This window comes from Fundulus heteroclitus, chromosome 20 (assembly GCF_011125445.2).
Source record: "Fundulus heteroclitus isolate FHET01 chromosome 20, MU-UCD_Fhet_4.1, whole genome shotgun sequence".
In the NCBI taxonomy this organism is placed as follows: domain Eukaryota; kingdom Metazoa; phylum Chordata; class Actinopteri; order Cyprinodontiformes; family Fundulidae; genus Fundulus; species Fundulus heteroclitus.
In genome coordinates, this window is record NC_046380.1 from 24,952,981 (window position 1) to 24,965,946 (window position 12,966).

Below are 12,966 nucleotides of genomic sequence, written 5' to 3' on the forward strand. Positions count from 1 at the left end.
TAGGTTCAAATTACTCAATTATCCAGATATTAGTGGTAGAGCAAACTTTCAATGGATGTGTGTGGATTACAGGAAATCCAAAAGGAATTTATACTTGTGTGACCAGCTTTTGTCCTTAAAACATTGAGGTTGGGTGCATGCTTCTATTATTGGTGTAATATTACTGCATACCACAACTTTTAAATAAGTCTTTGAAAGCCAAACCTTAACAAGGAACAGATGCCAAAATTACTGTGTGTATATATCCATTAAAGACGCAAAGAGTTGATACATTTTCAAAAATATTTTAATAACACAATTTTCCAAGAAGTCTAATACGTAACACAAATCCAACGGAAAAAAATGGCTACTTTGTCAACCTGAGAATTGTATGGTTTTCTTCTTTCAATATCTACAAAAAAAATCAAGTACCTCATGTTCACAAATCAATCTCTTGATGTGTTTTTAGTGCAAAACATCAAACAAAACACGAGAAAGGACACCGGACACAAAGGAGATCAACTAAGCAAACAAATAAAAGCATATATGCAAGTAAAAAACAAACTCCATGTACTCTGGATTAAATTAAAGAATAAATAAAAGTAATTTATGCAGCAGATCTTATGTCACCAAAGCAAAACTTAGAAGTGCTTACTGTACAGTACCAGAACGTCTGGTCAAAGCAACAGCTGTGAGGACCTGGCTGGTCCTTTGATCATTTGGTAATCAGTTTGGAACATAATGTATTGGTTTCAGTCAAGTTTCTAATAATACAATAACAATATTGAGCAGTGCTAATCTACTGTGCAAATCTACCTTGTGTTTATGAAAATCTACAGTTCTCCAAGCGGTTCTTTATGAAGAGATCCCTCAGTCTTAAAATCCAGATGAAGGGATTCATTATTTGGACTCAGTCAGGTTGAAGTGAAAATTAAATGGCTTATTCAACTCATCTCAGTCTCTGTAGACCGGGGTTATCTGTCTCGGGACCATGTGCAGCGGGTGGTAGGAGTCATATGGACCCTCTAAGTGAACATCATAGCTGGTCTGAGCGTGGTGGAGAACCTGGTCCACATGGGAGGGGGAGTACTGATGTGGGGGCAGTGGGTAGTGGGGGGAAGGCTCCTGTTTGGGCACCATGTTACTGCTGATGCTCAGAGGTGGTGTAGGCGGGCCATCATATGGAGGGGTTCCCACACTCACAGCATTATACTCCTGCGGCGAGTGATTCTCGGTCTGTCTTCCTTTCATTGCTCTCAGGTGGAGCATGTGAGCCGTGTCGTAGGTGCCATAAGGGGGGCTTGGCAGGCCTGGAGAGGCGTATCCCACCATCCCACCCAGAGCATTAGGTGGTGGATGAACTCCGAGCCTGTCTTCAGGTCTCATCCCAGCAGCAGGACCGGATCCTATCTGTAAACATCCAGCAACCAGGTTGGTTGTTGGCTGAGAAAGCCCTTTACACAGGGTCTCCATGAAAGCCCTGCTCTCGGTGGAAAGCCCTCCCTCCAGGGCCTCGGACAAAGCGCAGATGTAGTTGCGGGCCAGTCGCAGCGTCTCGATCTTGGACAGTTTCTGCGTTTTGGAGTGACAGGGCATGATGCTGCGAAGGTTCTCCAGAGCATCATTTAGGCCATGCATGCGCGAGCGTTCCCGGGCATTTGCTTTTATACGTCTGGCGCGGAAACGCTCCTGCCGGGCTTTGGTCATTCGCTTTTTCTTGGGCCCACGTCTCCTGGATTCATTTTCATCCTCCTGTCCCTCTTCTCCATCCTCCTCGTCTTCCTCTGCATCTTCACTCCCCATCTCTCTGGTCTGCTGGCACACTCCGCCCGCTCCATAGTGGTGTGGTGGGACTGAGGTGCTCCCATCAGGTGAGCTCACATCTCCATCCATCCACTGCAGGGGGCTGATGACCTCCTCTCCCTCTGCTTGTCTCGCATATGGCTTAATCATCATGGCGTTCTGCAAACAAAAGCTCTGTCAACCACTCCTGCTTTTTCAAATGTTTACAAAATAAAACATTTTATGCCAAAGTTATTAAATCACACTTAACCTTTGCTGTTAAAGATCCGTTAGGATTACCAAGATCATTCATATTTACTAAATGCCTGAACATAATGGAGAAATCTTTTGTTGCTTTCTTGCTTCAACATTTGCACACGTTCTTTTCCTCAAGGCATGCACTTTATAAACCATACCAGTCCATGCTTAGGCAAAGCACCCCAACAACAGGATGCTTCCACTCCTACACTTCTCAGCTGGGATGTGTTCTTAGGTTTGAGAAGTTCCCCATATGTACTCCAAATGTAACAATGTTCTTGATGACCATGCATTTTCATCAGAAGGTTGAAGTCTTTGTCCCCGAGTGCAGCTGCAATTTGTAATTTCGCTTTACTTTTGGAGTAAAGGCTTTTTCCCTTGCCTGCTATTGGATGCTATTCAGCCACCCTTTAACCTTATTGTGCATTAACCTGTCAGAAGCTTACAAAGTCACGGCATCATGATCTTTGCTTTCCTAAATTATTCAAATTCATAGCAACCTTAGCCTATGTAAACTTCTGAATTTGTAGTTTAAAAATTATTTTTATACAAATTTTCAGTTAGTAATTCAATTAATAATAAGACTAATTTTGTCAAACCAACTGACCTGAAATAGGAAAAGGTTTGGCTGGTTTAATGTCAGACAGGGAGGAAATAAATCTTTTATGCAGTGTATCAACATTTCTGGTTGCATTCTGGTTTGTGAATCAAGTTATTTAATTGAAAATCACATCCAAGGTCAGTTTATTGCAATGTCTAACCTGTGCAGTTAGAATATTCGTCATTTTCTGGCAGATGTTTTTCTCTTCAACATAATTTTTCTTAGAACTACTAGGTTAATACCACAAGCATTTATAGCTCTTGTTGTTGATTGTTCCAGGAAAGACCTTTTTTCAGAGTCGAATTCTGTTTTCACAACCAAATACCAAAGATAATGATGCCAGCAGATAAGTGACTGAAAAGCTTTTGCAGACAATTTGATTTGAGTTCAAAGGCAATGCATTTATTGGAAAGTGTTTGCCTGTGTGGATCATGCATACTAAAAAAATACAGTTGATGCATTGCACTTGTTTAAAACATTTATTTTTACTTTTTTTTTAAAAAGAAAAAAAATATATTTGCAGCTTTACAATACAATTTGAAATCCCTAATTCACCATTTTGTTACCAGCTTGAAATTAATTTAACAAATAAGGACTTTTTCTTTCTCTCATTAAACGTGAAGTTTTTTCGAAGAAGCTTTTGGTAAGATAGGATTAGATGTTTATTGGTTATTGCACACTGTTGTTAGCATTACAACGACATTGTAATGGCTCCCGGACAAAGAATTAAAATTAACAAAGACAAAATGATAATAAATTAAGCAAAAATAAGCAACATATTAGACAAATACAAAATGATAATAATAAATCAGTTGGACTCATTGATCAGTCTGCATACATATATATCAATGCAGCATGTTTTCTCCTGCTTCTGCATTAGCATTTATTGACAAAAACCTTAGGTGCCAATATCTTAAAGGCTACATTAAAGCAGACCTTTTTTTTTTTTGTTTAAAGGACAACTAAGGGATAATTTTAATAACAATTTTGTTGTCTGTTATTTGAGAAAAATAATGTGTGCAGTTTTTTGGGTTCATTATGCAATTATTTTTGAACAAAGATTAACTTCTGTAATCAAGCTGTCATTTTGAAATGCAACAGAAGCAGCGTATACAGGAGTTTTTATCCTTACTTCTCCTTTTATTCAATTCAAAATGTTGTATAACATTGTGTCAAGTTTGTTATTTCTGGAGTGAAATCATACATTGATGCATGTAGATTCAAATGAACTGAGCGAAAAAGATTAAACCAAACTGAAAGGAACAATCTGTTGCCTAATTCAAAGTCAATTTGCACAATTTTGACCTACTTCGTCATTATTACTCTTATTATTATTATTATTATTATTATTATTATTATTATTATTATTATTATTATTATTATTATTATTACTACTACTATTGTTATTGATATCATCATCATCCATTGTCTATATTTCTGTCTAGAAATAGATGTCAGCGTTATGTTCAGCTAAATGAATATTGAAAGTGTTTGAAACCGCTAGTCACCATTTTATGGCTGTATATAAATTGTGCTGTTTTGACATGGGAAGAATAAACTTTTCAGTATTTAGCTACCAGTTAAAAGAACAACATTGGGCATGGTTGAATATTAAGTTTGGCCAACTATATTTTGGTCTAATAACAGAATTTCATTAAACACAGTGTAAGGGAAATTTAAACTTTTTATAGGCTTCCAACATGATGCACTACCAGGATCTCTATAAACAAATAAAATGTTTGTGAAATATCGAAAAAGGATTTACTCCTTTAGAAGTCTTCATTAAACAATAACTATTCAGCTGCTATCTTGTTAAAGTCTTTAATGGGCTGTTTCAGCACCGGACAGCTCCCCCTCCTCTCCCACAGGTGCATCTGGTTGTACGAATTTAACTTAAGCAATAAAACATAATACATTTTTTTCTAGATCATTAAACTGTGGGTCTTTTTAAAATAAGTCTATTGTTCTATGTACCCGCGGTGTCCCGCTCTCCCCCCTGCTCGGGGTCAGCCTAATCCCGGTCATTTTGTGAACTGGTAATGCTGCAGCAAGATAAAGTCACTGACAGGACTCCAATCTGGGGCAGCGCAGGATTTACTCAGTGGATGAAGTGGCGACCATGAGGATTAAGCAAAACATCGACATCCTCCAGATCACTGGCCTAACAGAGGGCTCAGGCTGAATTAAAACAGCCATTTTCAAAAGTCGCAGCTATTATGCGTCGTGCGTAAACATCTAGACTTTATACAAAGTGTCTCTTGACGTCACTGAAACCAGCCTTGTATTTTATTGCATGGTGACTTTGGCTGTAAATTCAAAATGAAAAAAAAAAAAAAAACGAATGATAGGATAATATAAACTTTTAAATTATATAATGTTATTTGGAAGCTTACCTGTAGAGTCAGGTCTCTCTTCTGGATGTTTTGCAGACCCTTTTTGCTCCGCAAGTCACGGTTTGCAGTCAATCAGCGCTAAAGTCGGTGTGACCAGAAGCAGAGCAGTCCTTCACTGTGCGGGTCACTCCTCGGGAGCTCCTGGTTTTAACTTCCACTTTAGAGCTCCTCCTCCCACTCGCGCTGGAGATCGCGCGTGTCCGGCCCGTGGCCCAACGTCCACCCCCCTCCCCCTCCCCACCGCCCACCCGCCCCTCGGAGCTCCACTCATCGGTTTATGTGCGTGTGTGCGTGTGTGTGTGTGTGTGTTTAAGAGGTGCGCAAACGCTCTCTGAAATTGTGCAGACAAACAGGAGAGGCCCAAGCTTTTGTTGCTTTGCGAGGGCGGCCGCTAAATCCGCAGCGCGGGCGCATTGAACGGAGGGGAGACGCGCTCAGCGGCCTGAGCCTAACTGTATGTGACAGCTTGAAGTTGCGTGTGAGCAGGTGTTTGCTCCATCCATCCCAACGCAGTGCTGAGATAGACTAATGAACAAGTTCATTTCTGCTCCTGAGGGGCTGCTCTGACCAGAAGGGCTATAGGCTCAGATGAGACGCAGCTATGGCCAATATGACCTTAAGCACCCCCAACTCTCTGCCGCGTAGGAGATTTAAGGGTTTGGGGGCATTCAAACATTATCAAGAAAAATACGGCCTTTGCTGGTCAGGTCTTTAGTTAAAAAAAATTGTTAACTCTTTGAGAAATTATATATCACAGAAATGTATCTATATTTTTTAAATGCAACAGGCAATTCAAGGGAGCTTCTAAAATTGTGGCATTGTTTTATTTTGTGAAATCATGAACGGTCTCGTAGGTAAAATAGTATTGAACAAATCACCACTTCTCATAGTTTAAATATCCTGGGGCAAATAGCGATTTAATCCACACATACTGTATAAAGAAACCAAAGCAAATTAGTCCACAAATGAAAGCGGTGATAAAGAAACATTGGGAGTACACGATGAATGAGATATCTATTATATGGATAAACTATTTAACTGTGTTAAATTTCTTTAAGGGCCTTGGGGTCCTTTCTATGCTCTCTGGTTTACAATTAGTTTTAAATAGATGTTCAACTTTATACAAGTCGGGTGAGTGACTGGGCCATTCTGACCGTTTTGCTTTCTTTCTCTAAAACCAGAGTTTCCTTGGCTGTGTGTCTGGAGGTATTGCCTTGTCTGAAAATCCACACATTTCTCCATCAAACCTTCCTCCAGTCCTATGAAGTCTGCCTGTACCATCTGCTCTAAGACGGCCCACACCATTATGTTCCCACCTGCAAACTTTGCTTTTGGTATGGTATTTTTTGAAGGGATGTCCATAACCATTCTACCTCAGCTTCAGCTTTGGCCTCAGCATATATTTTGTTTTACCGGCTTGCCTACATCCTCTAAATCAAACTCTAAACCAGCTTCAACATGCTTTTTCTTTAGTTTTGAAGCTTTGCACAGTCAGTGTGCACAGTTGGACATTGTGGTTGAATGCATTTCTTGTTGTCTTCATGGGAAGACAACAAGAAATGCTTCTGTTGAGACAGAAGTTGAATAGTTTTAGCTTCACATTGGTTCAAAACATGTCCTGGATACTTTAGCTGATTCTTTTTTGCAACAAATCAAACAGCTGGATTTCCTTGTAAACATGTTAACAACAGCTGGTTGAAGAACCATTCTTTTGACGGTGGGCTCTGAGGACCAGAGGCAAGCATCCCAGCTATACAACAACCTGCTTAGACCTCACTGAACAGTTTCCACATATTTTAAGAATTTAAAACAAGCCTGACAGTAATGTTAATATCAGTGGGCTTTTGACTTTAGTTAACGGCAGAAAATAAAGTTGTTTGCCCAAGATAACATTAGCTTTCTATCTGCTATGCAGTTAGCACAACCTTGAGCAAACTTTGTTCAGCATTCACACCCTTGACCAAAGAAACCATCATAATGTGAAAATGGAAAGGTAAAAGTTTTGGTCATATATTTGTTATCCAAATTCTGATGCTTTTTAGTGGAAGTCTTACCGAGTCGATGTAAAGTGCAATAATCCACAGTGCAAAATCAATAGATAAAACTGAATTATGCTATGTCTTTTATCAGGAAAAGGAGGTTAAATCACTTGCAAAAGCTTTAGAGCTGCTACATTTTAATATAACTACTAAACTTTCCGACTCATAACCAAATGGCTTCTACCATCGCTTGACTTTTATGCATTGAATTAATCTACTAAAATGGCATTCAAAAATCCATCCCCTAATTGCTTATTTTATAGGAAAATGGTAGTAATTTCCATTAAAGGCATTTCTCTGACAAAAAAAATGAGATCATGTGGATCACTTGTGCTTTTTAAATATTTGGTAAAAATGTAGATGTTCATTGGTTCTCTGTTTTCAGGGCACTGTTCTGTGAAAGTTTTAAATCTAAGTCTAAAATACTGACCCTCTTACACTAAAGTGAGGATGTAAGGTGGATGTAAAAACAGAGAGATGCATGCACCAAGGAATAGGCTTTAGATGGGTTACAAGGTCATCAGTATTTGAAAACTATGTTGTCTCACTCTCCTCTCAATCCCCAGTCGACCACCTCGCCTGCTGCTCCTCCCCCTACATCTTTTCCAGTCATATTCCACACCTGCAGCCTGAGATGGGAATAGCATAGCCAAGCGTCTGCATCCCTGGAGATGAAGCAGCAGGGGAGCGTGATAGCTGCACATGCTTGCTTCATGGTTTTTAACATTAACTTTAAATCGCATAAAAATGCTAATTATATGTTTTGGTTCCATGACTTATCTGTGTTTAATTTTTTTTTCCTCCTCCAGATAGACCCCCTTTAAAGAACAGTCTTCCTGTTCCACAAGTGCTGCTTCAGAGTAGAGCTGTAACTGTGCCGTGATGTCCCCTGGTTCCTCTTTAGTGACCGCATATGACGAAGTCCTGCTGCAGATGGTCTTCTCTGTCTGTGGCTCAGATGCCCATCCGCTCTCCCTTGACTGCTTCGCCCTTTCCTTACCTTTCTCAGGATATGAATTCAGTTTATCTCATAAAATTGAATGACACATAAAACTTCACTTGAGTACACACACAAACATGGCCCTCCCGGTAATTCCCAGAGTGTTTGAGTGTGACAGTGGGGGGAAAGTGGGTTTTGTCCATCTGTCATACTGGAAATCCTCGGAGAGATGCCAGACAAATAGTGTGAAGGCTAGAATAGTGTGCAGATATGGCTGCTCTCGAAAAAGTATCGCAGAAGTATTTATACCACTTAAACTTTGTTAGATTTTGTTGTACACCAACTATAAACGTGAGTGAGTTTTATGTTTATGTTTATGTTATTTTTGTGACAAACACAAGACAGAAGAAACATGTGGTTTTCACAGGATTTTTTTTTTTTTACGATTAACAAGCGAAAACTTGCATTTGTCTTCAGTTCCCTTAATGCTGATATCCCTAAATGACATCCAAGAGAACATGGTGGTGGCAGACTCAGGGAAACTGGTAAGACTTCATAAGAACAAAGCACTGTTCAATGCATCATCTATAATTGTGAAAAGAATCCTGGCACAACTGCAAAACATGCTAAGACATGATTATCCGCCTGAACAGACAAGGGAAGCAGCCAAGAGCCTCATGGTAACTCTGGAGGAGCTGCAGAGATCCACAGTCCAGGTGGGATAATTTGTTTACAGGAGAAACATAGGTTTTGTTTTCCACAACTCTGACCTTTATCAGAATCAACTTTTTTTACCAAGTTTGCGGGTATAAAGTAGGACTTTGTCATGTAAAGAAAAAAAAAACAGGCAGACAAGTAACAACAAGCAGAACAGTGACTACAATCTATAACAGGGAAGACAATATTCAGGGAAAAGGGGCAATAACAGGGGCAGTATGTACAGAAGAGCTTTTTTCAGTAGGATAACTGGCTTCCCTGACTGTAAAGTGTTCATCAGAGACACACCCAGGCCTCCGTAGCGCCGACCTGACAGTAAAAGTCTGAATAACTTTTGATCAAGATGTGTTGGGTCGACAGATATGCTAGCTGCGCTTTTACTGGCCCTGGACCTGTACAGGTTGTGAATGGATGGAAGGTAACTCCTGATGATTGTCTCTGCTGTCCTGTGTTCGTTGCAGTTTGGACCTGTCAGATTTTGTGGATAAGCTGAACCACACAGAGATGGATGAGCACAAGACAAACTGAATGATGGCAGTGTAGAAGATGATCAGTAGGTCCTGAGGAAGGTTGTACCTCCTAAGTTGCTGCAGGAAGTACATTCTGTGCTGGGCCTACTTACTGTGTCAATGTGTGAGAACCATCTCAGTGTCCTGGGAGAGAGGGTGGTTCCCAGATAAGCAAACTGCAGGGGGTCTGTGATGTTTTTCAGATGTTTTAGCGCCAGGCGTTCAAAGAATGAACAGAGAAGAGTCACTTCATAAAATCTCATGTATGGGACACAGTGATCTGTTTGAACTGTTTGGCTTTAATGCAAGACGATATTTGTGAAGGCAAACTATCACTGCACATCACCATGAAACACACTGTTGCACACAGTGATGACAGTATCATGCCGTAGGATTTGGTTTCCTTCAGAAGGGACAGATAAACACATGCTCATGTCATGGGAAGATGGATAAAGCTAAATACAGGGTAATCCAGGAAGAAATGTGCACAGGAATTGAGACGGTTGCAACGGCTGACCCTCCAACAATGACTCTAAACCAGGGGTGTCCACGAGTACCAAGTGTCATGTATGTTTTACATGTGCCCCTGCTCCAGGACAGCTGATTCAAATGCTTGAGTTGCATTGAGTCCGGTCAAATGCAGTGGGTTGGAGGCTTGGTAATGAGCCGTCATTTGTTTCATAGAAAGATGAGATCCAAAACATACAGGACAGTGGCCCTTGAGGGCGGACTTTGGACTCCACTGCCCTAAATTATCCAACCTTGAGCTTTAGCTGGTTTGCAAAGAAGAATAGGCACATAATGTTTCTAGATGTTTACTGTAAATCAGGTAGAGAATAACCCAAAAGACACACAGTCAAGGTGGCTCCGCAATGTATTGACTTGGAGAGTCAACTTCAAACGCATGTAACAAGATTTTTCTTTGTGGAAAAATCACTTTCCACTTCACAAATGTCAACCACTTTTCTTTGGTTTATTGCATAAATAGTATTAAAATACACTCAGCTTTGTAACTGTAATATGACAACATTTGTAAAAGCTTAACATGATATTATGAACACTTTTGTAAGGCACTGCAAGCGTTGGAAGAGAGACTTTATGAGCAGCCGCTTGAAAGCTTCCCGCAGTGCAAGAGAAGCTGCTTCGAATGCCAGTCTGAGATCATCTTAGCACACCAAGATCGTGTTTCTCTCTCTCTCCCTCTGCATATGTCTGGATACACTGGTGAGAGCAATGACAATATGGTCATCAAATTGTTTGGAAAGTGCACAAAACACCAGCAGAGAATGAACGTTGCTCTGCATTTCATGGTCTCCCATCAACTTTAGAAATGGCCAGCATCTAAGCCAAACTTGAACCTCCCTCCAGCCAAGCACCGACCCTGGGGAGACAGAGGTGATGTTGACCATGTGTCCCTCCACTAACCATCTCATTGAAGGCCCCCCAACTCCTGGGTTAACCTGACACCCTCCTCCACGATCACCCCTAAAAAAAAAAAAAAAACCTTAACCCTTTCCTAAACCCTCTGCAAGCCCCCCTGTTGTGCATGCTCATTGGACGACCGCCTTCAGGCGTCCCTATTCCATGGCTCCATTGTCTGGCCCCATAAGCAGCTTTGTTTCTGCATGTGCAGCTGGGATGGCCCGCTCAGCCATTAGCCACAACACGCTAAAAGGAGCGCAGGATAATATAATTACAAAACAAAAGTCAGGTGGTTCACGAGATCTGCAGGGAGAATACCCGTTGGGGGAGATGCGAGGACACGCTGGCGGGTGGCCAGCTATAATTTGATTATAAAGTTGTGTGAGCGACAAAGGGCACAATTGAATCTTTTTTTTCCCCTTTTATTTACCAGTCCATGATTTAATTTGATTCCACAGGGGCTCAAAAAGGAGGGTAGCGTGAAAGGAGAGAAGATTTACTCTTCCAATTTCTAGCCACAAGCTCAGAAAATTGTCATATGCGCTGACAAAATATCGAGGCTGACTTCATTGTCCTGCTGCTGAGACACTTTGACTGCTTGTGAGGCCCAAGTCGCTGAATCACTGTTGGCTTGAGTTTTTTTTTCTTCCAAAATAACTGCTGTTGCGCTCTTTTTCTTATTTAACATGAATGCACACAGACTGGTGGACAATAGGATCAGTGACAGATCCATCTCCTGTAATACGTTCTTTAAACAGGCCAGCAAGTGTGTCCCCCTGTTCTGTCGGCAGACCAGAATTTATCCTGTTAGTCACCCTAGATGAGTGAAAGAGCAAAATCAACCCCCAGTCCAGCTGGTCATGCACACGCAGAGATGCACCCATTCACACATCCTACACACACACACACACACGCACACATCCTACACACAAACACACACACACACAGCTTTATGGACAGCTGATAAGAACAGGTTTGTGCTGGCGCCACTGTTCAGAGTAGGTCAAGCAGAATAAAATCTGTTAATGTCTTTTTGTCTCTTCATTTCATTGCACAAGTACAGCTTTTTATGCTTTGTTTTGCTCTTACGTAAGACAATGAGAAACTGTGCACAATGCAGACACTCTCCTACCACCGCAGGACTGGTGTGCGCTCTGCGCCCTCTCGGGGAGTGTAAACGCCCTTTTTTTGCCCCATTAGGCACAGATAGATTGTACGGCTGCAGAATCGCCACATTCTCATGCAGTGTTAGACTAGTCTAGAGGGCGTCGCTGCAGATTTATTCACACACTGGGCATTAGAAAAAAAATTACTAAAAGATATCAGCTTTTCAGATTGTTTTTGCTTTATTACAGCACACAGGGATTTAAAAGTTTTTAGGGTAATACAGTTGTGCTGATTTCCCAATCATTTTTTTTTTCTCAATACATTGATACAGGATAGGCTGAACCGATATACTTCTTTCCATTTCCATAGGAAGAGTTGTCCCAGGTGTAAGTTTGTATGATGAGCTCTTTCCCTCCCAGACTGAGGCGACACCTGAAAATGGGGGGAAATGAAAAACCATGAGAAAATATCCAAAACGTCCAAAAAGATGTTACAGATACAGATGTCACATCCTAAAACAACTCCCTGGTCTGCTGATACAGCTGGTTTTCGATATCTGCACATTCGCCTCCGTATAACAGAGCCTTGGAAAAATACTAATACAATAGAACTAATCCACATTTGGTCCGGTTAAAAACACGCACTCATGCATTATAAGGAGATTTTATATGATAAATCAACACTATTATACTTTCACTAAATCAATCAAACAAAATCTCTATAAAACACAATGAAAATTCCGGTAGAAACTTGATCAAATGTAGTGTTGGGCGCAACCATGGGAGGAGACAAGGAGTGCTAAAAACTCTGAATCCCAGAATGCAAAGTATTAACCAATTTTCATGAAAGCGCCCAGGAAGGAGGAGTCACAGTAGCCTCCTGTTTCCCAGGAGGTTAATGAACTACAAAACTCTAGATGTAGCAGCTCCTTTTCTCTTGGCCCACAGCCCTCCGCAGGGTGCATTGGTGGGAACATGGGTGTGAATGTCTTGATCTCACTGGCCGAGTGAAAGACTGCATCTTGGAAGAGAATGTTGGATCCAAACTCAGAAATCCTGACTACCAATCGGAAGAATCAGGGGAAATAAAAGTCAGACAAATGTTGTTGCATTCCATTTGCCTCGGAAATCAAATCCAGAGGTTAGGATTCCAATACGGCGACAGCCAGGAAAGCTGCTTTTTTGTTCGTAGTACCTCTTGTAAACATCCTTTAAAGGTA

General features: G+C 41.0%; 2 protein-coding genes across 2 annotated transcripts in view; both read right to left on the minus strand.

Annotated features, from left to right (window-relative positions):
* Positions 1-268: 268 nt before the first annotated feature.
* LOC105937013 (neurogenic differentiation factor 4) lies at positions 269-5,177 on the minus strand. Its single transcript, XM_012878118.3, has 2 exons — positions 5,014-5,177; positions 269-1,941 (listed from the first exon to the last, which is right to left on the minus strand). Exon 2 carries the CDS (start codon positions 1,933-1,935, stop codon positions 934-936), a length of 1,002 nt encoding a protein of 333 aa, XP_012733572.2. The 5' UTR covers positions 1,936-1,941; positions 5,014-5,177; the 3' UTR covers positions 269-933.
* A 6,790-nt stretch (positions 5,178-11,967) lies between these two features.
* The window catches only part of endou (endonuclease, polyU-specific), a gene marked incomplete in the record, with an annotated part of 32,789 nt that continues 31,790 nt past the window's right edge, over positions 11,968-12,966 (minus strand). Inside the window, 1 exon segment of the mRNA XM_036151479.1 lies at positions 11,968-12,179. Within this exon segment, the coding sequence (XP_036007372.1) occupies positions 12,062-12,179 (118 nt within the window).

Coding starts and splice junctions, on each gene's coding strand:
- LOC105937013 (XM_012878118.3), bottom strand. CDS start 1,935: ATGATGATTAAGCCATATGCGAGACAAGCAGAGGGAGAGGAGGTCATC.